This window comes from Garra rufa, chromosome 13 (genome assembly GCF_049309525.1).
Source record: "Garra rufa chromosome 13, GarRuf1.0, whole genome shotgun sequence".
Taxonomy (NCBI): domain Eukaryota; kingdom Metazoa; phylum Chordata; class Actinopteri; order Cypriniformes; family Cyprinidae; genus Garra; species Garra rufa.
In genome coordinates this window covers 34,016,994-34,044,018 of record NC_133373.1, presented here as the reverse complement: position 1 = coordinate 34,044,018, position 27,025 = coordinate 34,016,994, and the positions used below count along the sequence as shown (strand labels likewise).

Genomic DNA, 27,025 nt, shown 5'->3' with positions numbered 1-27,025 from the left:
TGTCAGTGTGCATCATTTCCTCTATTCATAATTTGGTCAGCACAGTTCATTTATTATAAACATCATTCCTTAACTTTTTTTTTTGGTATGGACATGACCCTTGTTTACACTTTGCCCTACTAATGCAATAAAACACTTCCACCATTAGGTGGCGATAATGCTTCAGGCAGCTCACTGGCTTCTATACTGGCCACGTTTGAGACCATGTGACTCAGGCATCATAGCCATGGCCTGATACAACACGAAATTTTAATGTGCTTGCATAACTTGCTAAAGGTGATAATGCAAAATTACTGTAAATAACAGTAGGAGAACTGAAAGTACTAGAAAGTGAGCTGAAAATGTTTTTTAAGCCTAATAAGGCAGTGACCAAATCATAATTTAATTACAAATGTTTTAAATGGCCTACATTTCAAACCCTGACAGTGTTTCTGTGAGTCCTTCAGGCTTAAATTTAGATGTAGCAAATCTAAGGCCATAAAAAGCCACACTGTGTAGCTTTTGGTTGTAATTTTCAGTCGAAGAGCAACAATGCAAGTCTTCAATGCTTTCCTAACAACAGAAAAGAATGGAAAGATGCCTGTTGACAAACAAAACTTTCTGAAGACCTGCGTCTTTGTTCTCTCCACTTCAGCCCTGACGCCTTTGAGACTTGCAGTAGACCACAGCTACTGAAAGAGCTTACAAACGGCAGAATTTACAATATTTTTTCAGTATGTTTAAGAGTTGTGTTGAGGTAAAAATAGTAACAGGTACTGCCTGTTACGCCAATTTGAGAATCGAAATAATTACACCCCACATAGTCTAAAATATGTATAAAAGGATGTGGATTTTTTTTAGGTCTTTCAAGTCTTTCGTGGGTTTTCTACTACATATTTCAGTAAGAGACATCATTTACTTTATATTAAGAAATACAAGTTGAATACATTACCATAGACATGGTCCTACCCCACTCACACTGTTTTAGGTTTATTTGTGAAGGTCTTCAAATTTGATTTTAAAAATCCTGACGATACCCTGGTAGATGTAATACTCTAGTTTCACTTCATTTCATTCATTGCAGAAACTGTTTTACCAGCACTGGTGAATACCTCATTTTTCAGCTCCTGTGAAAGTCCATCAGCCTGATCCAATGGAAACCCAGGCACCAGTTCTGTGGTGAGGACGTGCTGGCTGCTGAGTTCGTCGATTACCTCTGGCACGTAGAAGAAGGGGTGATCTTTTAGAAGTTCCCTGCCAAAAACCACAAAGCTTCTGAGTCACTGAGCATAAGTCAGCATCCCCGTAAAAGCATGCCACCCGGCACATGCACCACAGACAGGACGTGATGATAAACACACACTCAAACACACGTCTGCTCCTAAAGGGACGTGGGAAAAGCAGTGATGCTATTCTCTGCGTGTGAGGAAATCCACAATGAAGCCTAAAATTTGGGCACATCAGCTTTAAATTACAGCTTGGCAAGCAATAATGAGTATGCCAGTTTTGAAATACAGTCAAGGTAGCTATTTGAAAATGAATACAAACTATACTGACGCTACTGTATGTAACATAGCTACATCTATATATCTAAATCAAAAGAGACAACAACATGCTCTAAACACACAGTTATGTGACCCTGGACCTTAAGTCTCAAGTAGCAAGGGAACATTTGTATCAATAGCCAAAAATACATTGTACATGATTTTTATTAATACCAAAAATCATTAGGATATTATATAAAGATCATGTTCCATGAAGATATTTTGTAAGTTTTCTATCGTAAATTTATCAAAACTTACATTTTGATTAGTAATATGCATTGCTAAGAACTTCATTTGGACAACATTGAAGGCGATTCTCTCAATATTTAGATTTTTTTGCACCCTAAGATTTTCAAATAGTTGTATCTCAGCCGAATATTGTCCTATCATAACAAACCATGCATCAATGGAAAGCTTATTTATTTATGATGTATACATCTCAGTTCCAAAGAAATAACCCTTATGAACGATTTTGTGGTCCACGGTCACATATGTCATTACTAAAACTAATGCTACACACTCCAACACTGAAATAAATACTTATCAATATTTATTTATTTTTTTACTTTTTTTTGCCTTTGAGAGAGAATTGAGAGTTTACATCTCAATTCTAACTTTTTTTTCTCATAATTGCGAGTTTGTATCAATTACACAATTCCGATTTTTTCCCCTTGCAATTCTTTCTTCTCACAAATGCGAGCTTCCTCACAATTCTGACTTTCTCACAAATATAAGTTCATATTTTGCAATTCTGACTTTTTTTCCTCGCAAATGCAAGTTTGTATCTCGCAATTCTGACTTTTGCCTTACAAATGCGAGTTTGTATTTCAAAATTCTGACTTTTTCCTCACAAATGCGAGTTTGTATTTCGCAATTCTGACTTTTTTTTCCTTACAAATGCAAGTTTGTATCTCACAATTCTGACTTTCTTCCCTTGCAATTCTGACTTTTCCTCAGAATTGCAGGATATAAACTTGTAATTGTGTGTTATATAGTCAGAATTGCAATAGAAACTCACAATTCCGTTAAAATAGTCACAATTACGATATATAAATTCTGAGAAATCAAAAGTCAATTATTTTTTGGAATTGTGACTATTTCTCAGAACGGCAAATTCTTTAAATCTTCAAATAAAGATTTTACATCACGCAATACTGACTTTAATACTCACAACTGTGAGTTTACATCACACAATTCTGAGAAAAAAAAGTCAGAACTGATTCAAAATGTCAAAATGAAGTTTTCTTTTCTGAAAAATTAAGTAAGAACTAAATTAAGTAAAATTAAGTAAGGTTTATTCCTAAAATGAGAAAAATGTTTATACAAATTGGGTATGAAAAATAAACTTAATTCAAAGGGAAAACATTTTTTTCTTACTCAAATAGCTATTGTATCTTGTTTTAAACAAACCAATTCTCAAAAATCAATTCTTCAAAAACAAAACTTGGCCTTTCACTTTGCATCTGAAGTAAATGTGTCCTGATTTAAAAACATTTAGATATTTGTACTGGAAACAAGACAAAAAAAAAGTGACTTTCTGCTGTGTGTAAACACTGCTGAGTGATGACTCAAATGAAACTGGATTTTTTTTTTTTACCATTTATATTATCATACTACAGTCATGGTTTCTATAAAACGACACTGTATCTGTTTTAATAAAGCTTTACTTAAAAACATACTGACCAAATAGCAACTGTTTTCAGACAATCAATCAGTTTATGGAGAACTGATGAGGGTGATAGTTTTAAATGCAATTTTACAGAAACTATCCAAATAGATGAGAAATACAGATTCTGTGAGTTTAGCAACAGTAACCACAGATCATCTAAAGGTCAACCAGATGAACCAACTCAAAAATCAATTGGACTACCTGACAAAGAGAAGATATTCTAGAAGAATGTGTTTGATTATTTCCTCAGCTGTAAGGCAGCGTGTGTACAACGTGTTTAAACTACGTCAATACTTGCAGGAAACAAAAGTGTTACATCATTTCAAAAAGAACTTATCTGCTGAACACTGAGAGTCTCATTGGTTTGCTCAAAAGTAAAAGACACACATCTCACCCTGAAGGCACATGTGTAACTATATCTCTCTCTTAGACCGTGCATTTCATTCTTCACCCTCCCTATGAAGTCAGGGTCCCAGTAGAGGACAGGACATAGGGTACATGCTTGTTGTCAATGTTTATCATGTCCATTTGTGCTATATTTAAATATGTCAGCATGCAAACTGTTCCTTAAGATCAAATCATTCACTCCCTGGCCTACAAGCTAACCGGTTATTTTTAGCCCTGCGTTGAGGCCACAACGCTCCAGAGAAGTTGTTATATGAGAATACAGAAGTGCACAATCATTCAGAGTAGTTGTAGTGTTTATTTTCGTGTGTGTAAACCTTCCTTTCAAAGGCATTATGGTACAGGATAGATTTAGCTTTGGATATGAGACACATGGCAGCATTAAATGTACAGTGGGACACCTATGATTTTAATAGAGGGGTGCATTAACGAATACAGTGATTGGATGCTCTGAATTAGCAGTGAGAAAAATGTCTCCCGGTTGTTTTTGTACACTCACTTGAATTTCCGAGCACACTTGGCCTCCCTTATGTAATCGCACTCCAGCGCCAGCTCACGTCGCATCACATCTATCAAATGCTCTGGAAACAGACCTGCATATTCACAGACACAGTCAGACATGAGTCAGTAGGTTAGTTCATATTTAAAATGAATCAAGTCACCAAGAGGTGGCACTCACAATTCCTCATGCTTCCCTTATGAAAAAGAAGTGCACTTAATCTTACTGAGTGCATGCTTGTAGTGTACTTTAAATCCTAAAAGTATGCTTAAAAGAAATTGTAATTGCATATAATAAAATATTATTGAAATAAACAGCTACTTAAAGGGATCGTTCACCCGAAAATGTAAATTCTGTCATTGTTTATTCACCCTCGTGTCGTTCCAAACCCGTAAGACCTTCGTTCATCTTTGGAACACAAATTAAGATATTTTTGATCAAATCCGAGAGCTTTCTGACCCTGCATAGACAGCAACAGAACTGATGTTTAAGGCCCAGAAATATAGTAAAGACATCATTAAAATAGTCCATGTGACCTTAATTTTATGAAGCTATGATAATATTTTTGTGCACAAAGAATACAAAAATAACGACTTTTTTTAAAACAATTTCTTCTCTTCTGTGGACTATTTTAATGATGTCCTTACTACCTTTCTGGGCCTTGAATGTGGTAGCTGCGTTGCTATCTATACGGGGTCAAAAAGCTCTCAGATTTCATCAGAAATATATTAATTTGTGTTTTGAAGATGGTTCCGAAGGTCTTATGGGTTTGGAATGACGTGAGGGTGAGTAATTAATGACTACTACTCCTTTAAGTGGGTCAAAAAAATAATTTTATTTAATATAAATGTAAACTACATTTAATTGCAATTAGGTGACTGAAAACAAGTTTGCACTTATATATAATTTCTCTTTTAAAAAGTATACTAAAGTGTGCTTGTTTTTTCACAAGGGTTAGTAAGGCAAGAAAAATTATCTTCGGTATCTGCTTCATGTCATTTCCCTCTTCTGGCAAAAAGGAGGATTAACAACATTGTGGTGACATTTACAAGCTCAAATGAAAGTTCAGACTATGTTTGGAGAATTATGCTTCTCTGACAGCTGAACATTTAACTGGCATTGATCATGCAGCAGTGGACACTGCTGTAACATAAGGCAGCTTGTGTGCGTGGCTCTGGGGCTCTGATTGGTCAGCATGCAGTCTGAGATCCACTAGCCCACTGAGACCCAACCGGCCCTAAGCTCCTAGTGCTCAGTTTGAAACAAACTAAACATAGATCAGAGTGCACTGACACGACGTTCTTGGAAAGAATGAGGTCAATGAAAGAGTTTCAAAATTGGTGCAATTTCATAAGCTTATTATTTCGACTATTCATAGCCAAGCACAACTACAAAAATGCACACTACCTCACCTTTCCAAAGTTTGGGGTTAGTACAATTTTTTTAAACAAACTTATTACTGCAATAAATTAATCACAAGTGACAGTACAGAAATAAATGCTCTTATAAGCTTTCCATTCATCGAAGATGGGTTTCTAAAAATATTAAGCAGCATAAAAGTTTTCAACAGTAATAAGAAGAAATGTTTCTTGAGCTCCAAATCAGCATATTTTTGAAAGATCATTTGACACTGAAGACTGGAGTAATGACTGCTGAAAATTCAGTTTTGCCATCATAGGAATAAACAACACTTTAAAATATATTAAAATTAAAAAATTAAAAAAAACTTTTGAACAGTAGTGTATACTAACTTAAAGGGAACTCTGGGTATTATGACATGTATAGCTTAAAATAATGTAAATGATGTCTCTTCTGAAATATGTAGCGAAAAACCCATGAAAGATTTACTCCTTAATCCACAGAGTTTTATACATATTTTGGACTATATGGGGCACCATAATGATGTGAAATGGTTGCGCATGGTGAGCTACTGCTACTTGTTGCTATTTTTACCGCAACACAACCCAGAATACACAACTTGGAAAATAAAATACTGATACTATGACCACAGCTACTAAAGGAGCTTACCGGTGGCAATGGACTTAAGTGTAGGCTTAAACCAAATGCCATACAATCGATTTTTCCTACAAGGAGTCTAAACATCCCCAGATATTGAGTAAAATCCTCGCGGAGAAACTCCTTTAGTGACTGCGGCGTCATAACAAACATTGGCTTGTTTACATCCTGCCAGGATGGCATCTAGGGTTTCTTGTCCGTTTGTAAACTCTTTTAGTAGATGTGGTCTATTAAAAGAATCACAGGGAACAGGCTAAAGTGGAAAGAACAAAGACGCAGGTCTTTGGGAAGTTTTATCTGTCCACATCATCTTCCCATTCGTTGCTCTTCTTCTTATCGCTAAGAAAAGCAGTGAAGACTTGCATCAAATTACAACCAAAAGCCGTACAATGTGGAATTGTATCAGTGTTGCGGTAAAAATAGTTAGCTGCAGTAGCTCACTGAGTGCAGCTATATATAATAATGGCACCCCATAGTCCAAAATAGTAGAAAATGATAAGCCTTTTATGGTTTTTCTGCTACATATTTCAATAAGAGACATCATTACATTATATTAATCTATACAAGTCTACACGGGTTCCCTTTAAAAAAAGTTTTTAAGTCCCTAAAATAAATATTTTCAGCGTGACTATGGGAACCTTGACAGAAGATGATGTGCAACCTGCATATCCATGTCTGCTTCATATAATATTGCATTAGACTACATCGGGTGACGTCAATTGACCTTTTTTATTTGATTTATGTGCTTTTATGTTTGTAGTTATATGACAAAAACCAGATAGGAAGTAAATGGAGTGGTGGGATTGTGACGCACGCATAATCCATGTGCATCCAATAATTTATTTTCCTAAAATTCTAAAAAAAAAAAAAAAATGTAATGTATGTGTATTCGGATCATGAAACATTAGTAAACAGGTCATCACCTTCAGGAAGGGCGTTGCTCATGCTCAGAACCGTCATCAGGTTATTCACATCACTGTTGATGCTCTGTGCAACTCCAGGGTACTGCAGAAACCAAGAGTATGTTAGACTAGGCTCAGGAAATATTACGCAGTAGCAGTTCATTTTGTAAACAAAAACAAGTTCAAACTGGTAAAGAGCATCAGAGGCAAAGAACACATGGACCGCTGTCAACAAACGCAACACGAAACATCTCCAGCAAATCAGCCTTGACCGTGTTGAGTGCTTTTTGGGGGATTAGTTTATTTCAAAACTGTTTGTTTTACTAAAAATAGCTGAGAGGAGAGATGTCCAAATTTAGGTTATCTAATCATAAACATCCAGATCGATATCAATTGCAAAAGCAGTTAGCGGTAATTGCTCTTTGGACTTCAAGCAGTTGGTGCTCCAAATTAACCTATTAGAAGACCGTAAAAAGGGCATTTTACATGGTACCATGGCTCTAGAGTGCGACCAATTTGCGACTAAAAAAAAATCTGACCGTTTGAGGGCAAAAAAAAAAAAAAAAATACAACATGCGACTACGAAAAAATATTTAGGAGCACCATGTGCAACTGACCTGATCAGTATATTTGTGTTTGCGCTCAGGGGAGCTTCAAAGGTTTCTACGTGTTTTTGCAATGTTGAGTAATGCAACACAGACATATCTCACGAATCCTTTCATAATCAAAAGTGTAGAGAGAGTGTAAATAAGAGATTGATTGTGCAGTATAGAGAGCTTTGTTGACTATAATAGAGCTTTGTGATATCGCAAACTAAGATGAGTGACAGCTTTTAATAATTTTTAAAGGACTTTGTAAATGAGATATTGATTTAATACAACAGTTAAATAAACAAGTTATTATTAAGTGACTTACATTGTCTGACTATAACACTATTGCCTGATTTCACTCTATTCGTCGTCAAAAGTAGTCAAAAGCAAGTCACAACTGAGCCGCTGCGCATCTCCACTCAAACACGGTGGTGTTTCATTTGAACGAAATGACTATGAGTTTTTAAACAAACCTAGTGAAAAGATTCAATTTTCCATTCATAAGGACAGTCACTTGCTTTATTCCTGAATGAACCTCCCGTTCGAACTAATCAAATGCCTGATCCGCCTGAAAATCATAACCAATGCTCTGACACAAAGCCATCAGGCATCCAGGTTATGTCAAGCCCTGGTCTGGAGACGACATTAGATAATGAGCCAATTTAAAGATTGTTTTGTCTTATGTGGTATCCCATTGGAAATTAACTGTAAGCTCACCTTTATTAGCCCTAAAGCATTACTTATCAGCAGGACATTTAAAATGGTCCTTTCTGTCTGAAACCAACCTGGATTTTCATGGCGACCTCTCGACCGTCCTTCATCCTGGCCAGATGGACTTGACCAATAGAGGCAGCAGCAAAGGGTCTTTCCTCAAACATTTCTAGTTTATCCCTCCAGTTCGGGCCCAGGTCACTGTTCATGGCTTTCTGCATAGATCAAACCACAAAAAAAACCCAATGTTTTTAATACTGAATTTATTAGATTATTTGATGTAAGACACTGAAATATTTTGTAGTTTAAGTAGATGGTACCATCATCTGTTTGATGGGCATGAAGTCGGCACTCTGACGCACACGTTCGAAGATCTTGGCCAGCTGTGGGTTGATGAATGCATCATCTGAAACATTATTAAAACATATCCAATGTTGGTATAGTACAAGGCTACTCTTCAACAAATGCCAAATGAAAATGATGGCCCTGTTTATATCCTTCCTAGGTGATCTGACCACAGGCGCTCAGCAGAAAGACTGGCAATTATATCAAACGTGTTTCCTGTGACAATACGTTTTAACTATTCAACTGCTACATTGCTTGTTAACTATAAAAAACTGTAGATACACTATCATTCAAAAGTATGGTTTTAATAAGGTTTAATGTTTCTGAAGAAAAAAAAAAAGTCCTGCAATGCTGCATTTATTTGATCACAAATACCATTCATAATTTTTTTTTTAATTGAAATTTATACATCACTTTGTTAGGATAGGACAATATTTAGATACAACTATTTGGAAATCTGGAATCTGAAGGTGAAAAAAAAAAATCAAATCAAAATATTGAGAAAAATACATTTAAAGTTGTCCAAATGAAGTTCTTAGCAATGCATATTACTAATTAAAAATTAAATACATTCATGGAACATGATCTTTACTTAATATCCTAATGATTTTTGGCATAAAAGAAAATGTGATCATTTTGACCCATACAAAGTATTTTTGACTATTGCTACAAATATACCCATGCTACTTAAGACTGGTTTTGTGGTCCAGGGTCGCATATTGTGCAATATTAAAATTTAATATTATTATTTTTTTCCTGTCATGACAAAGCGTATTTTTCAATGTAACATAATCCTTCTAAAATCTTTCAAAAATCTGAAACCACGACTAAACACGATATATAAAAACATGGTAAAAATCACCATAAAGAATGGCCTCATGGCTTATTGCTTGATTTTTGTGCAAAAGTTCACTGATAGGTGAGTAGGTGTCCCTGTGACTAGCTGTTGTTTAGGACACAGTGTTTACATAACAAATGTGACGTGGTCAAATGCTTTCCGGACCTTTGAATGTTGTTTGAACGATTGGATCATTTCATTCTGCCCACTTATGATTGGATCACTCAAAGCAGATGACATTAATTCCAGATTTAACTTTCTGTATTTTCTACTTTAAAACATTACATCCACGCAAAGAGGGTTTGCAAATGCTCTACAATACAAAATAGTCTTGCAGTTCATGTTGCTTGATCTTTAACAAATGTTATCATATTACAGGTTTACCCGGTTGCAGTACAGTCAATCCATACATGTAAACAGGATTTTAGAGATGTTTTCATGAGAAGGAACTGTGTGACAGATGTACGCTACTGTAAACACTCAAGTCTTAAGAAGCCAGAGTGTGTGTGTGTGTGTGTGTGTGTGTGTGTGTGAGAGAGTGAGAGAGAGAGAGAGAGAGAGAGAGAGAGAGAGAGAGAGAGTGAGAGAGAGAGAGAGAGAGTGCTAAACAACAACTTGCTTGATCCAAACAAAGTTAAATGCAGGACTGAGTGTACATCCTAAGTAACTATTAAGAAACTAAAGCTTATCTTTATTGCTGCCATGGTTTTTTTGACCAAGATTAGTCTAATGACCTCACATTTTCTCTGCTGATACTGTCACTGACAAATGTGGGCTACTAAGTCAAGTCAAGTCAAATTTTATTTATAGAGCACAAGTTTAACACAACCGTAGTTGATCCAAAGTGCTTTACAACAAAGATAAACAGCAAAAGATAAAACACATAAGAACGATTAAAATGTAAATTCATAACACAACAATTTTAACACAAACTAAAACCCTATTTGGATGAGACTAGCTTTCCTAAGGGAGGTTTGAGAAATCAAATGTCAGTAAATCATGTCTGTTCAATAACCACCATTAGAACAAGCCTTCAGGTTGATACTTTCCCATCAGTTTGGTCTTGTCTTAATGGGCGATTGTGGGCTTTTAGAGGTGTCAATATCACAATTAAAACATCTCCATGATCTGCTTTTCAAGAAATATTGTAATATGGTGCGACAGCACACATTTTGTCATTTGCAGTTCTGCCGCCTCCGTCTCAATATATTGTACTACACGACATACATTCACATCAAATGTTAGGTTTAAAAGGGTTTAAGGGTTTAAAACAACTTAAGAGTAAATAAATGAAATGAGTAAATAATCTCAAAACAAATCTTTTAAAATAGGGAAATAGGTTTGGCTGTACTGCTCAGACAACTTGCACAATAGTAAAACCAGCATGGCAAAGAATCCAGATAAAATCATGAAACGTGATTTTCCCAAAGAAAAAAAAAAAAACGGAATATTTTTGCAATATCGCCCACCTCTAGATCCTTTCAAAACTTCCTGAGGTGTAGTCTAAAGGTCACGTTTCTGGCATAGCCGTGGGCTTATTTTGAGCCTGGCCGATGCCAGCGCTGTCGCTGTCCTTCACTGCCAGTCGCAGGGATCTGCAGCTTACAAAATACAGCCTATCTTGATGAGAATGACGTGGCGCATGAGTCTAGTGCATGAGGAGCGGCCGAAGTTTGGAAATGTCATGCTGGGAGGCCGTGCTTCAAAAATCTATGCACTGCATTCTTGATCAGGTGACACAGATGCTTTCGTTCTTGCTTTCAAATACACAATGCACACAGAGCGGGGGAGAATGACCTCACATGCCTACCAGAAATAATCAGCATATTTGAACAGAGAAGGGAGACATTTGTGTCACAGAAGTCGTCAGACAATGTTTCAGTTACTGGTCAAGGCAGATAGAAATGGATTCAAGGACGTGAGTCAAGCAAATCGTTTTGGTTATTTACAGTACTAGTTACTACTATCGTTAAAAAGTTTGGGGTCGGTCAAATTTTTACGTTTTAAAAGATGAAAGATTGGTGTTCAAGAAACTTGCTTGTTTCTGTAATCTTGTCACTTCTCACATGGTTTAGAAGATGGTGTAAGCCATTAGATAAAAAGACCTCTAAAGGATTAGTTCACTTCCAGAATAAAAATTTCCTGATTATTTACTCACCCCCATGTCATCCTAGATGTTCATGTCTTTCTTTCTTCATTCGAAATGAATTGTAGGTTTTTGAAGAACGTTACAGGATTTTTCTCTATTTAGTGGACAGTGGTGGCCAATGGGTTGAAGGTCCAAACTGCAGTTTCAATGCAGCTTCAAAGGGCTGTACATGATCCCAGACGAGGAATAAGGGCCTTATCTAGCAATACTACTTTGGTGAACTTTGGTTCAGAAATGTCCATCTCAAAAGGTCCATCTCAAAACTCCATCTCAATTTCTCCTTCAACTTCACTGTAATATGAGCATTTGTGGTTAAAAAGTATATACATTTGTGTATTTTAAAAAAAAAAAAGGCCGATCGTTTCGCTAGATAAGACCTTGCTGGGACCGTGTAGAGCCCATTGAAGCTGCGTTGAAAATGCAATTTGGACCTTCAACCTGTTGACTCCCATTGAAGTCCACTATATGGAGAAAAGTCCTGTATCCAATTTTACCTAAAAAAAAAAAATCTTTTTGACTGAGGAAGAAAGACATGAACATCTTGGATGACATTGAGGCAAGTACATTTTCAGGAATTTTTATTCTGAAAGTGAACTAATCCTCTAAGACCATGAGAACAAACTAATTCAAGTGTGTCCAGACTGGCAGTGTTTGAGAACCCTTAACAGTCAGCAAGCAAAAAATTTAGCATCTATTTTCCACCACTGTATGGAAAATAACGCAGGAAGGACACATAAGGTTATTTTATCTTTAGACGTTTGCATATAAGAGAGGAAATAAACCGCATCTCCAATTTCTCTGCACCTTTCTGTAAGAGGATTACGGTCACTCATATCATCAGACTGTAAAACCAAAACAGGCCTCAAACACGTACCAGTCTAACTTGAGAGCGGCCATGACTTACAGCCATACCAACACAGGAAGCAGCCGCGGGTTAAGAATCTTATCAGTCATGGAGGATGCCTCAATGGCCCCAATAAATCCTTGGGAGTGACCTGGACTAATGTGGTGACTTGTTATGTACAGTACAAACAGCATTCTCTTACCCTGTATACTGAGCATCTGGCCGAGCTTGAGAGCCGCCCCACGTACTTTACACAATGTCCTGACGATACGCTCAGCGTTGGCCTCCGAAAGGAAGGGGCTGTTGTCCAAAACTGCCTTCTTATCACCTACGCGAAATTACAGAAGTTTGTCAACATTTAGGACTAAAAAAACCTTAAGGAATAGCTCACCCATTAAATTAACATTTTCTGACCCTCCGGCCTTCCGAGATATAGATGAGAGTTTGTTTCTTCATCAGAACAGATTTGAAGAAATTTAGCATTACATCACTTGCACACCAAAGGTTCCTCTGCAGTGAATGGGTGTCCAAATGGTTGATTAGTCCATTAAAGGATTACTCTACTTCAAAAAAAAAAAAAAATTCCTGATAATTTACTCACCCCCATGTCATCGAAGATGTTCATGTCTTTCTTTCTTCAGTCAAACAGAACATTTCTGTTTTGAGGAAAACATATCAGGATTTTTCTTCATATTAACTTAAATGGCGCTCAACCGATTGAAGGTTAAAAATGCAGTTTCAGTGCAGCTTCAAAGGGCTCTACACAGTCTCAGCCGAGGAATAAGGGTCTTATCTAGTGAAATGATTCATTTTCTAAAAATTTCAATTTATGCACTTTTTAACCTCAAATGCTCATCTTGTCTAGCTCTGTGATGCACATGCATATTCTGTGCACTCTGGTTCAATAAAGTTAGGGTATGTCGAAAAACTCTTATCTCATTTTCTCCTCCAAATTTAAAATCCGACCCTGTGTTTACAAAGTAAATGTACAATGAAGACCAATAGCAGTTTACAAAAAAAAAAGAAAAAAAAAAAGAAGGTAAAACTGAAATGTAGGACGATTTTGAAGTTGGAGGAGAAAATGAGATGGGAGTACCTTACGTGTCTTGAACAATGAGTATAATGTGCATCGCAGAGCTAGACAAGACAAGCATTTGTGGTTTGAAAGTGTATAAATATTAATTTATTTAAGAAAATGGCCGATCGTTTCGCTAGATTACACCCTTATTCCTCAGCTGGGATCGTTTAGAGCCCTTTGAAGCTGGATTGAAAATGCATTTTTAACATTCAATCTGTTGAGCACCATTAAAGTCCACTATATGGAGAAAAATCCTGAAATGTTTTCCTCAAAAAACTTAATTTCTTTACGACTGAAGAAAGACAGACATTAATATCTTGGATGACATGGGGGTCCTTTAATTATCATCTTGTAAAGCAAAAAGCTGTATGTTTGTAAGAAACTATTATCATTAACTATATCATTAGATGTTTTAACTTTAAAACCAACCAAAATTAGTTTAGAACGGATTTAGATTTTGTTCAAACTTTTTTTTTTTTTTGACAAAAGCAATGAATACAAGATACTTTTAGCCCAAAACAAATAATTTGTTTATTGTAAACATGCAGGAGTCGTGTGGATTACTTTTGGATTATTTTGATGTTTTCATCAGACATTTTGACTCTTGATGGCACCGTTTCACTGCAGAGGATCCCTTGGTGAGCAAGTGATGAAATGATCAAATTTCCAAAATCAGCTCAGAATATGAAGAATAAAGAAACAATGATGATGAGTAAAGTTCCAGCAAATTCTGTTTTGGGTGAATTATTTGTTTAAAAAACATGAATATTCTGCACAGTAACACCTAATTGGACAAACAGAGCCAGACAAAGCCAATGGTATGTGCCATTTAAAACTATAAAGAGAATGTGTACTGCTGAGAACCATTTGTCCATGTAAACACAACCCCATAAACTGTTGGATCAGGGTCTTCATTATCTTTGTGAGGACATTAGTACTATTCCTGGATGTGATGATGAGGTCAAAAGTAATCATTGTCCAGCATGTTAGGTGTCTACATAGATAAGATCTAGTTACAGGCCGCTGTCCTTAGAACACATTTGCACACAGTTCCCATATGCCGTCTGCAAACTCACATAGTATAGAGCTAACCCATGATGAAATATCTGTAAATAACCAGTGTAACAGGAATCTAGTATTCTCTTGATAAACAAAGCTTTGAGCCTTCAGTTGCAAGCAAGATTTTTTTTAAAGGATTTTCAATGACACTTTGAGCTGTTAATGCCTACATACCCAAACCAACCCTAAACCCCTAAAGTTAAGCTTAAAAAAAAAAATCTAATTAAATGTCCATAAAATAAAATGAAAAGTAAAATAAATACAAATATAAACACAAAATGTTTGCTTTTACAATCCGGAATCCAAATGTAAAAACTCACCATTGCAATGTAATTTAAAATAAAATCTTAAATTGCTAAATAGTATAATCTTAAATGTAATGCTTAAATTGCAAATGCTGTTTTACGTTGCCTTTAAATACGCCAAAACAACAGTGACCGTGTGTATGTCCGACTAAAGCTCTCTCTGTGTGCCATAAGAAGATTTGAAGTTGAGCTGAGAGATCCTGGATGATGGGAGGGGTGCACATATTTACATGCACAAGCGGTGAATGAGGTTAAACATTTTAAGAATGAGGGACAAACTTTTAAGAAGAGTACATTTCAATAATATATTGGCATTTTGCATACCAATTACACTGATGCATATAAATATTTTATGATTTGTGCTGCAAAAACAGCTTGACGTTTAAGGTGAACTACATTAAAACCACTTCTCAGCCTTGACAGCAGCCTAATTTAAGTGTACTTTGGATGAGGAAACTCTGTAAATGTTACTGTGTGTATAATATTATACATACAGACCAATTTAAGTAAACACAGACAGTCAAAAGAGCAATGGTGCTCTACTGTCTAAGAGTAAATACAGTCGTGGCCAAAAGTTGAGAGAATGACACAAATATTAGTTTTCACAAAGTTTGCTGTTAGATCTTTAGATCTTTGTTTCAGTTGTTTCTGTGATGTACTGAAATATAATTACAAGCACTTCATACGTTTCAAAGGCTTTTATCGACAATTACATGGCATTTATGCAAAGAGTCAGTATTTGCAGTGTTGGCCCTTCTTTTTCAGGACCTCTGCAATTCGACTGGGCATGCTCTCAATCAACTTCTGGGCCAAATCCTGACTGATAGCAACCCATTCTTTCATAATCACTTCTTGGAGTTTGTCAGAATTAGTGGGTTTTTGTTTGTCCACCCGCCTCTTGAGGATTGACCACAAGTTCTCAATGGGATTAAGATCTGGGGAGTTTCCAGGCCATGGACCCAAAATTTCAACGTTTTGGTCCCCGAGCCACTTAGTTATCACTTTTGCCTTATGGCACGGTGCTCCATCGTGCTGGAAAATGCAATGTTCTTCACCAAACTGTTGTTGGATTGTTGGAAGAAGTTGCTGTTGGAGGGTGTTTTGGTACCATTCTTTATTCATGGCTGTGTTTTTGGGCAAAATTGTGAGTGAGCCCACTCCCTTGGATGAGAAGCAACCCCACACATGAATGGTCTCAGGATGCTTTACTGTTGGCATGACACAGGACTGATGGCAGCACTAGCTTTTTCTTCTCCGGACAAGCCTTTTTCCAGATGCTCCAAACAATCGGGAAGAGGCTTCATCGGAGAATATGACTTTGCCCCAGTCCTCAGCAGTCCATTCGCCATACTTTTTGCAGAAGATCAATCTGTCCCTAAAGTTTTTTTTGGAGAGAAGTGGCTTCTTTGCTGCCCTTCTTGACACCAGGCCATCTTCCAAAAGTCTTCGCCTCACTGTGATGCGCTCACACCTGCCTGCTGCCATTCCTGAGCAAGCTCTGCACTGGTGGCACTCCGATCCCGCAGCTGAATCCTCTTTAGGAGACGATCCTGGCGCTTGCTGGTCTTTCTTGGACGCCCTGAAGCCTTCTTAACAAGAATTGAACCTCTTTCCTTGAAGTTCTTGATGATCCTATAAATTGTTGATTTAGGTGCAATCTTAGTAGCCACAATATCCTTGCCTGTGAAGCCATTTTTATGCAACGCAATGATGGCTGCATGCGTTTCTTTGCAGGTCACCATGGTTAACAATGGAAGAACAATGATTTCAAGCATCACCCTCCTTTTAACATGTCAAGTCTGCCATTCTAACCCAATCAGCCTGACATAATGATCTTCAGCCTTGTGCTCATCAACATTCTCACCTGAGTTAACAAGACGATTACTGAAATGATCTCAGCAGGTCCTTTAATGACAGCAATGAAATGCAGTGGAAAGTTTTTTTCGGGAATTAAGTTAATTTTCATGGTAAAGAAGGACTATGCAATTCATCTGATCACTCTTCATAACATCCTGGAGTGTATGCAAATTGCTATTATAAAAACTTAAGAAGCAACTTTTCCAATTTCCAATATTTATGTAATTCTCAAAACTTTTGGCCACGACTATAATACCATACACATACTAGACTTTCAGTACTTCTTGTACTAAAAAAAGGAAGTAAAAAAAAGGTAGCATCTCTTTAATTCTACAAATTATGGACATTGGTTAAGATCAGGGCTGTTGTGGGTTCTGTTAGGTGGTGCACATGTGTTTATGTGTGGGTGACTTGAGTTTAAATACCCACAATCTCCTTCCTATTCTTTCCTGTTTCCTCACTCACTATCTTTCTGTTATTGAAATGGTTTAAAGTCCAAAAACAAACAAAAAACTAATTGCATCCATATTATCACCTGTAATCATACTATGTCTGATAGCATATCAATAATCAATCGAATGTTCTAAACAATTAACAGCAGCACACTGATTCAAATTGTAACCGTAAAGTTCAATTCTAGTAGATAATGCAATTGTCTTACCATTTTTGTCCTCTGATCTTAAGGTTTTCTTTGCCACTTCTGCCAAAGCTCCAATACCCAAACCCACAGCAAGACCTGCAAGAGATTAAAATACAAAAAGGAAATGGTCCATAAATGAACAGAAGTTAAATACTAATACACCATTTATCTCAACACTTCCACCATGTAAACAAAACATCATGAGCTGTATTTACATCCATCTCTTGGATTGATTTGTGAAAAACACCCACAACACTGGAGCTGTATAATGCGAACTTGACAAAGGGAAACACCAAAATAGCATTTCCAAACCACTGTGGTCAGCACATTTGCTGTGGCAGAGCTGCAAATCAATAACAAGTTTTGGTGCAGTCTTCAATAGTTATGTAATTTTGTGATTATGCAACATACTTGGTTTTGAGAAATTAAGGAGGGGCTTCAAGTCGGATGTAAATTAAGCTGTGAAACTAAAAACTAAAAAGAAATGGGGCCAGCATGTTTTCACCCTGGTGTTTTTTTCCAGAAGTCTTGACACACCTTACAAAAACATGTGTTATTTTGATGCTGGCTCTTATCCCGGTAAAGTTTTTCATTGAGACTGCTGGGGAAGTTCTAGGTCAGTTGTGGTTGATGATTAAACAGGATCCTGTTTTCATGTCTCTTAATGCCTGCAGGACTTGAGGAAAACACAAGGGACCATGCCAGGACGCTCAGCCACTGCAACATCTGAAGCACTGTATTGCATTCCCTTTTTTTAAAGGTACTTAACATTTGTGATCAGTACAGCTTGTACAGATAGAAATTATTCTATCGGCAAATCGGTTTTTAAAATGACCGATACGACCAAATCAGAATGATTTCTAAAAAGAAGTATCACGGATGTAGATACCGATTATTACAGATCAAGCAGACCGATAACCGATATACATGTCTGGTGTAAAGATGAAAATTAATGTCAAAATTAAGAATAACAAGGGCTCTGAAGAAAACTTTTAAAAATGCTTTTAAATTATTTTATCAGCAAATTGATTTTGAAAACGACCGATGTGAATAACCATAAAAAAAATGCTTAATATCGGCGCCGATAATTGGTGGACTCAATCAAAATAAGAAAGATTTCACCAAATCAGTATTGAGACCGATATTGATTATTACAGTTCAAGCAGACCGATAACTGATATTTTGAACCGATATACATGTCTAGTGTAAAAATGAAAATTGTCAAAGAGTAACAAGGGCTCTGACAAAAACTCTTTAAATGCTTTTAAATGTATATTATTTTATTAGTAAATCGGATACGGATAACTATAATGCTGAATATGGGCGCTGATAATCGGTTGACCCCAGTTTCCACAACATTAAGCAGCACAACCGTTTTCATCATTAATAATAAATGTTTCACCAAATCAGAATGATTTCTGAAGGATCATGACAATGAAATAGTTAATTTAACTTGTAATAATATTTCACAATATTATCGCTTTTACTGTATTTGTGATCAAATAAATGCAGCTTTGGCGAGCATAAAATATTTTTTAAAACCATTCTTATCACCCAAACATTTTGAACTATTACAATATATACTATTAATAGCTACTTATTTTGAATTCAGAAACGTCAGAGGAATATATTTGCACACATTGCCAAAGCAGGGTTCTTTTTTTGCACGCTGGCACAGGGTGGTTAAGATGGCTTTCAGATTGCCCGATAGCATTACCAAGGACACTACAGGCCAAAGTCTCATGTTTCAAAAACAAAAAGGTATGCTTTTGAACATAAGCACAAGGTAAACAAAATGAACATGCTGCTTAAAAACAGTTGTTAGGGCACTGATTTAAGGGCTATCTACAGTCAGTAAAATTGAGATGAAGAACGCAACCAGATGAAAGCCTGCCAAAGTGATGGGTACTATTCTCGGACGCAATTAATCACTATATTTAACTATCCAACGAGAGCTAGAGGAAAGGAGCCAGAGAAAGAGCCTGGATAGCTCATGTCCAGGAGTGAGGTCAAGGTCAGGACAAAGGTCAGATACACCCATTACATTAAACTAGTTTATAATGCAACAACTACATACAAATCACAATATTCAAACACAAATAATGTTGTCTACTGTTAGTATTAGTAACAAAATACTTTTAATTCTGTAACATGACAAGCATTTCTATGGAAAACAAAACATCTATAAAAGTGATAGTTCAGCGAAAAATGAAATTGTCACCCTGAAGTTGTTCCAAACTTGTATGAACTTCTTTCTTCTGTCAAACAAAAAAGAAGACATTTTAAAGCATGTGGGTAACCAAACGGTTTCAGTTCCTCATTGATTTCCATAGTGATTTTTCCCCATACTATGGATATCAACAGGGAACACAAACTGTTTGCTTACCCACATTCTTTAAAATATCATCTTTTGTGTTCAACAAAACAAAATAACTCCTACAGATTTAAAGCAACTTGAGGGTTAGTAAATGACAGAATTTTTTTATATTTAGGTGAACTATTCCTTTATGATTTTTTTTACATGGTTAAATTAATTATTAAATAACAATAAATCACAAAATTAATAAGAAGTTAAGCCAATTTAACAAATATAAACATTACTTTTTATATTGTTAAAATATTCAACCAAATATTCCATTAATTAACATTGATACTTTAAATTTATTTCTATTTTTGCTGTTGTTGTTGTTGTTAATAATAATAATAATAATAATAATAATAATAAAAATAATAATAATAATAATAATAATAATAAAATACTCTAATAAAAATAATACTGTTAATCAATATTTAACTATAATTTGTTGTAATGCTTATGGCCTCTAAATTTGCTTAGACACTATATAATATTAACACTCTTGCAAACTGGATGCCACAAAAGTTATCTTGAACAGACTCGGTATCTTTGATCCCTAGAACACATAAACACTTGTCAACACATTCCCTTTATACACAATCCCATAATGCTTCAGTGGTTTAGAGAACGCTGACTGCGAGTACCCTGTCATATGTACAGGTCACTGCAAATATACACATATGGGCTTGTAGTAAACAGGTGTCCAAACATGTTTTCTTGTAACGGTGGTGGATAAGAGTTCAATCTGATAACAAACACTCCGACATATCATCCAACATGCACACGCACCAACAGCAGATGAGAGCACATATATGTTTAACGTCTCAATTAGTGTACGTCAGTGGAAAACTAGCATGCAGTGAACCTGACAGAAAGCTACTGTGACCACCAGTGTTTAATTTTCCCATGTGACAGCACTTTTCACTCCAAACCCTTGGCTATATCCATCCATTTGCTGTCTGTAACTGTATTCAGCGCTAGTCCTCTGAGAATTAGTTGATTAGTTGACTGTCATTGAAAGAACAAAAGCGGGTAAAGTTACACACTAGAATGGGACGCTCCATCTCAGGGGGAAACAGGTGAGGCACATTCCCAGACCGGTTAAGCTCTGTCCCATAATCCAAAGCAGGGGCAGCCGCAGTCTACGATATTACTGGTTAAAATGCAGATTAACCTTGAGCCCTCAATCTGGCTCTAACATGCTGTATGAGGAGAGGGACGCAACTCTCTTGAACCAGCCTTGGATCAGAGCATGAAAAACAGTGCCAGAAAGGACAGCAACCTAGAAAGCCAAATATACCAATCGAAAAAAAATGGCTTTCAGAATTAGACAACATACACTAAGTCTATTTGCTATATTTGGAAACACAGGCTCTGTGCTAACTTTAACTCTGACTTGTGGTCTTTGCTCGTTGGTTTGGATGCATCATGCAAAAGCAAAGGTTTTCAGTTACCGATGGTATTGTAGAAATGCCCCAATTACTGTAATCCATCCTTAATTTATTCCTCCAATGAAAGAGTCTAGCAACAAGAGAGTTAGTAAGTGTAAAATATTCAGCTAGCCATGTGATCTGAAAGTGTCGCACATGAGGGTCAGTAAAAAAAAAAAAAAAAAAAAAAAAAAAAAGGTAAATTAAGAGGACAGTTCACCCAAAAATTTAAATTGTTATTTACTTGCCCTCCACTCATTCCAGAACTGTTTGAGTTTCGTTCTTCTGCTGAACGTAAAAGAATGTTGCTAACCAAACAATTGGCAATTGCAAGTTATAAAGTCAGAATTCTCACATTTCAGATTTTTTTTCTGAGAATTACTTGATATAAACTCACTGTTGCGAGTTATAAAGTCAGTAATTCATATAGGTTTAAAAGAGCTTAAAGTGAGTAAATGTTAAGAGCTTTAATTTTTGAGTTAGCTATCCATTTAATACTTTTATTCAGCAAGGACTGTATTTAATTGACCAAAAGTGACAACAGTAAATAGATTTATAATGTTAAAAAGAATTGTTATTTTAAACTTAGTGTTTTTATGTGGAAACTGGATTCTTAGAAGACCGATACTAATAAGATATTCAAGCACCAAATTAGCATATTAGAACGATTTTAATGAAATTTGTTGAAGGAACACACCACTATTTTTGAAAATAGGCACATTTTCCAGCTCCCCTAGAGTTAAACAGTTGAGTTTTACCGTTTTCAGAGCCATTCAGTCAATCTCCGGGTCTGACGGTAACACTTAGCATAGATCATTGAATCTGATTAGGCCGTTAGTATCTCACTCAAAAATTACCAAAGAGTTGCAATTGAAAAAGTAAAATTTTTCCGGCGTAATAATCAAGGAACTTTGCTGCCGTGCCATTGGTGCAGCATAGTTCCTCGATTATTACGCCAGAATGAGAGCATAGTTCCAAGTCATATCAGCCTAGAAAATGGCTACTTTTCAACTCTTCAATCGCAACTCTTTGGTCATTTTTGAGCAAGATGCTAACGGTCTAATCAGATTGAATGATCTATGCTAAGCTATGCTAAAAGTGCTACCGCCAGACTCGGAGATCGGCTGAATGGAATCGAAGGCGGGAAAAAACTCAACTGTTTTACTCTAGGGTTGTACTATGAGCCAGTTGGAAAATAATAGTGGCATGTTCCTTTAAAATATTATTTTTTTAAATTAATAAATTAAGATAATTTGGTTTTTTTAATAAATAAATAAATATATATATATATTTTTTTTTAAATAGTAAAAATATGAATTACTATATTAATTTACGATCAGATAAATGCAGCCATGGTGACCATGGGTGACTTTTTTCACAAATATTCTATATCAGCCCCAAACGTTTAAACAGTACTGTACATACATATACATAAATACATAATTTTAGTAACCTTACCTCCAAAATTCGCTAGTCTCCCAAGCCGTGTGACTGGTACCTTCCGCTCTCTTGCTCTTTCACTAAGCTACAGCAGGAAAGAACAAACACACTGTAGACAGCAGGGAACAAGATGCATTTACAGTGTTTCACTGTGTTATGTACTTCTAAGTATGAAGTGTCATTTTTTTTTAAACTACTAGACACTTAAAGGGATAGTTCACCCAAAAATGAGGCCTTTCTGGGCCTTGAATGTGGTAGGACTCTTACTGTCCATGGTGGGTCAGAAAGCTCTTGGATTTCATCAAAAATATCTATATTTGTGTTACGAATATGAATGAAGTAGTAACGGGTGAGTAGTTAATGACAGAATTTTTATTTTTGAGTAAACAATCCCTTTAACATGATTTCTGGCTTCTTTTTTAACTCAAAATTATATATATATAAAAAAATCTGGCTCTGCAGATATATATAGATATATTTATAAATAGTCTCTTTTCTGGCCTATATTACTGATATAGGGTCTTATATTACTTATCCTGTACCACACAATGTTTTGGTCTAATAAAACTACACTGAGATTGTCCTCTGTCCCTAAATTACAAATACCATCCACCTCCAAGCATCAATAGCAAGAAGCTAACCATGGTTCCTCAAGTTGACAGTTTTATTTAAAGAAAGAATGAAAGAAGGGATGATTGCACTTAGTTTTTTTCCTTTGTAGCAGCAGCTGTAACCTGCACTCATCCAAACATTTCATCGGATCTTCAACAAACTCCAAAGTTATTTATTTTTCAGCCTCTGTGTCTATATAGGCAAATCAAATACTAACTTTAGGAGTAACAAACAAGTTGCATTTGCACTATTATTGTCCTCTGTAATGCATGACATATATAGATGGAACAAATGTCTAGTTACTCAGGGGTGATGAAGGATTGGAAAAGGTTGCCTGTACCATTTGTTTATGTGGTTTGGAGCCATTTCGCTTCGCCTCCCTGGCTTTTTCTATGTCCTCAGCTGTGATTCCTCCCACGGAAGAGTGGTCCTGGTGATAGGACCGCGTTTGTCCAGTAAACTGGCTCGTAGGGTCCTTGTAACCTTCGAACAGCTTTGACTTTCCTGAGGCCTGGCCGTATGTGTGCGTAGCACCTGTGTTAGCGTCCCTGAAAACTGAATCACTGTCCAAACCTCCCTGTGCTTTGCTCTCAAAGTTCTCCTCTGAAGCTGTGAAGTCATACTTGGAGTCCATGTCTGCGTTGAAATCAGAAACACCCTGCTGACCACCTGTGAACTCCTAAAAAAAGATGCGACATCTTTTAGTTATTTCATGTGCTTCCCCACATCTGAAATAAATAAATGCTGCAATTGTACATATAGGCATAGTGCTATTAGACACAATGTAATACATTTCACAGGAAGAAATGAGGATATGCATTTCTGATGTATGATAAGGAAATTTCAAAACACTCTGACATGCACAATCAGTTCCAGAGGCTTTGATAGCACAAATAGCTTGGCAGCACACACAGTACTCCTATGCTCTTGAAGGCAGTAATCTAATCTCCAGGTAGGCCTAAATTTCATTTGCATAATTGTATTGTTGGGAGTTACAATACCTTAGATGTGTTGTGGAGAAAAACAACAAGAGGTGCAACTCAACACCATTATAGTGCACGATGGATTAGACAAAACCATACTGGTGATAAGTTAGACAATAACAGATGCATGCAACTGTAATACACTAAAGCAATGAGTCACGAAAGGCCTTGGTGTAAACAAAATAAAACAGCTTGGGGTGGCTTATTGCAGCTTATGGTGTTTTCAAAAGCAACCTGATAAAGACTACCAATGTTCAATATATAAATCATAATAATAATAAATAAATATATATATATATATATATATATATATATATATATTATTAACAGTATAGAAAATAAATATAATTAACTTTGTTATTGTTACAATGAATTGTATCCATTAACATTAAAAATTTTGGGGTCAGTAAGATTTTTTTAAACATATTTTTGAAAAAAGTCTGTCATGCTCACCAAGGCTGCATTTATTTGATCAAAAATAAAGTAATTTGCAAAATGTTACAAGATAACTGTTTCCTATTTTAATACATTTTAAATAGGGCTGTCAAACAATTAATCGTCAAAAGTTTACAAAATCTGCAAAATGTTACAGAATCTGCAAAATACAGGGTTGTTTTTTTTAGCGATAGTTATTCATGATTCTCTTGTTTGTCCTGAACAGTTAAACTACCCGCTGTTCTTCAGGAAAAAAATCCTTCAGGTCCCACAATTGATTTGGTTTATCAGCATTTTTGTGTAGAACCCTTTCCAACAATAATTCTGAGATCCATTTTTTCACACTGAGAACAACTTAGAGTATGGACTCATATGCAACTATTACAGAAGGTTCCAATCCTCACTGATACTTCAGAAGGAAACACGATGCATTAAGAGCCAGGGGGTGAAAACTTTTGAACAGAATGAAGACGTGTACATTTTTCTTATTTTGCCTAAATATCTTTTTTTTTTTTCCATTTAGTACTGCACTTTAGAAGCAACAGGAGATACTTACATGCTTCTCAGAAGACGAAAAATTTATAAAATGATAAAAAGTAAAATGTAATTTATTCCTGTGAATTTTCTGCAGCAATTACTCCAGTCTTCAGCGTCACATTTTTCTTCAGAAATCATTCTAATATGCTAATTTAATGCTTGAGAAACATTTCTTCTTGTTATTAATGTTCAAAACAGTTGTACTGCTTAATATTTTGGGAAAAACTGCGATACATGTTTTTAAGTATTTTCAGTCAAAAAAAATAACATTTTTATACCTTTTTTTGTAACATTATATGTCTTAATGCATCCATGCTTATAATCTATTTAATAAATATAATTATTATTACTATGATTATTGTAATTATTAAAAAAAACTAATAACAATGGGCTGTTTACAGCAACGGTTTGTATCGACTTGTTTCATAACTATAAAATTTAACTGATGCATTGTCACAGGTACATTGCCTATTTTACAACGCCATCAAACATTTCTCATCCAATCTAAATTTATAGCCACAACCATGTATTTTATAACAGAAACTAATATAATTCATAGAGGTACCCACCTGGATCTTCTGCATGGCCACGCTCATGCCCTGTTCAGCCGTCATTTGCATGCTCTGGCTCACCACTTGGAAACCACTACCACGCAGAGAGCCGGCCTGAGTCTCAATCACGGCCTGGCTGAGTTTGGCTAGGCCCCTCATCAGCAACAACATGTCGCCTGCCATGATGGTTCCTCTTTACACCTAAAGTGCAGGAGAAAAGGAAGTGATTCAATAGCCTCAGCCTCAACCGTTTTTAAACCAACAATGACACAGTCACACTAATTTCATGTAGTTAAAAATGTAAAAAAAAAAACTGTTACTATGGTATAATCAGTGGGTAATACTATGATACGTTGATATATACCATTGTACTGAATGATTACCATAATGACATACAGTACCATGATATTTACATGGTAAATATTTTGTTGTACTACCATAGTATAAGCATTACCAGAAATTTTTTTGTAGGTGCAGAGACACCGATGTGGTGTAGTGTGGAGTGTAACGTACAAGCAAAAACATGAATAATACAAGTGTAATAATGGGATGTACATGTTTATATATTTAATAGTGACTCTAAGATTTAATGTTGTCTCTTGGAATCAACACCAGAGTGTCATCAGCCATCAAAACAGCTGTTATCACAGCTCTTGGCAGCTTTACCAAAGGTTAAACGTTTTCATGATGAGACAAGTGTCAAAGCTTTTCACCAATGACTGACAGTCTTACAAAGTGGCTGCAGACACTGAGTCAATCACAAGAAGCATATGAGGAGCGATGACCTCGCGATTCAATCTAAGTGCTACTGTAAAACTTCACAACGAATGGGTTATTTTGTATTCCGCCAGCTCCCCGCTATAAAACGCTCTTTACTTACACAGCAAGATGGAAAACGCAAGCGGTTGTGAACCAGTTAACTCTGAGGCTTCGGAGCGCAGACACAAATAAGCTTAACCGAGGGGAGGGGCTGGATAAGAGCATGACTCTCCTGTAAATAAAGGGCTTTAAACTTGGCCTCGTTTCTGAGGTAAAGGTTTGCCTACAAGGAAAAGGCTCTCAATAATACCTTGAGCAACTTGGCAGGTTATAAACACACCTCATGTGTGAAAACAGGTCAAAATTCAATGTTTTGTAACACTGTAGTCACATACCCCTTGTCATCCAAGATAATTGTGACTTTCTTTCTTCAGTTGTAAAGAAATTGTTTTTTGAGGAAGACATTTCAAGGTTGTATCAGCGATTTCTAGC

General features: G+C 36.1%; 1 protein-coding gene across 1 annotated transcript in view; it reads right to left on the bottom strand.

Moving 5' to 3' along the window:
• Positions 1–27,025, bottom strand: part of coq8aa (coenzyme Q8A, genome duplicate a) — a 36,498-nt gene that overhangs the window by 4,345 nt on the left and 5,128 nt on the right. Inside the window, exons 2-11 of the mRNA XM_073816384.1 lie at positions 25,793–25,975; positions 23,609–23,947; positions 22,675–22,741; positions 17,452–17,526; positions 12,694–12,819; positions 8,636–8,721; positions 8,390–8,530; positions 7,036–7,117; positions 4,097–4,190; positions 1,092–1,233 (exon numbers count right to left, since the gene is read on the bottom strand). Of these exons, the coding sequence (XP_073672485.1) occupies positions 1,092–1,233; positions 4,097–4,190; positions 7,036–7,117; positions 8,390–8,530; positions 8,636–8,721; positions 12,694–12,819; positions 17,452–17,526; positions 22,675–22,741; positions 23,609–23,947; positions 25,793–25,957 (1,317 nt within the window). The 5' untranslated portion in view covers positions 25,958–25,975. The remainder of the gene's footprint in view (positions 1–1,091; positions 1,234–4,096; positions 4,191–7,035; positions 7,118–8,389; positions 8,531–8,635; positions 8,722–12,693; positions 12,820–17,451; positions 17,527–22,674; positions 22,742–23,608; positions 23,948–25,792; positions 25,976–27,025) is intronic.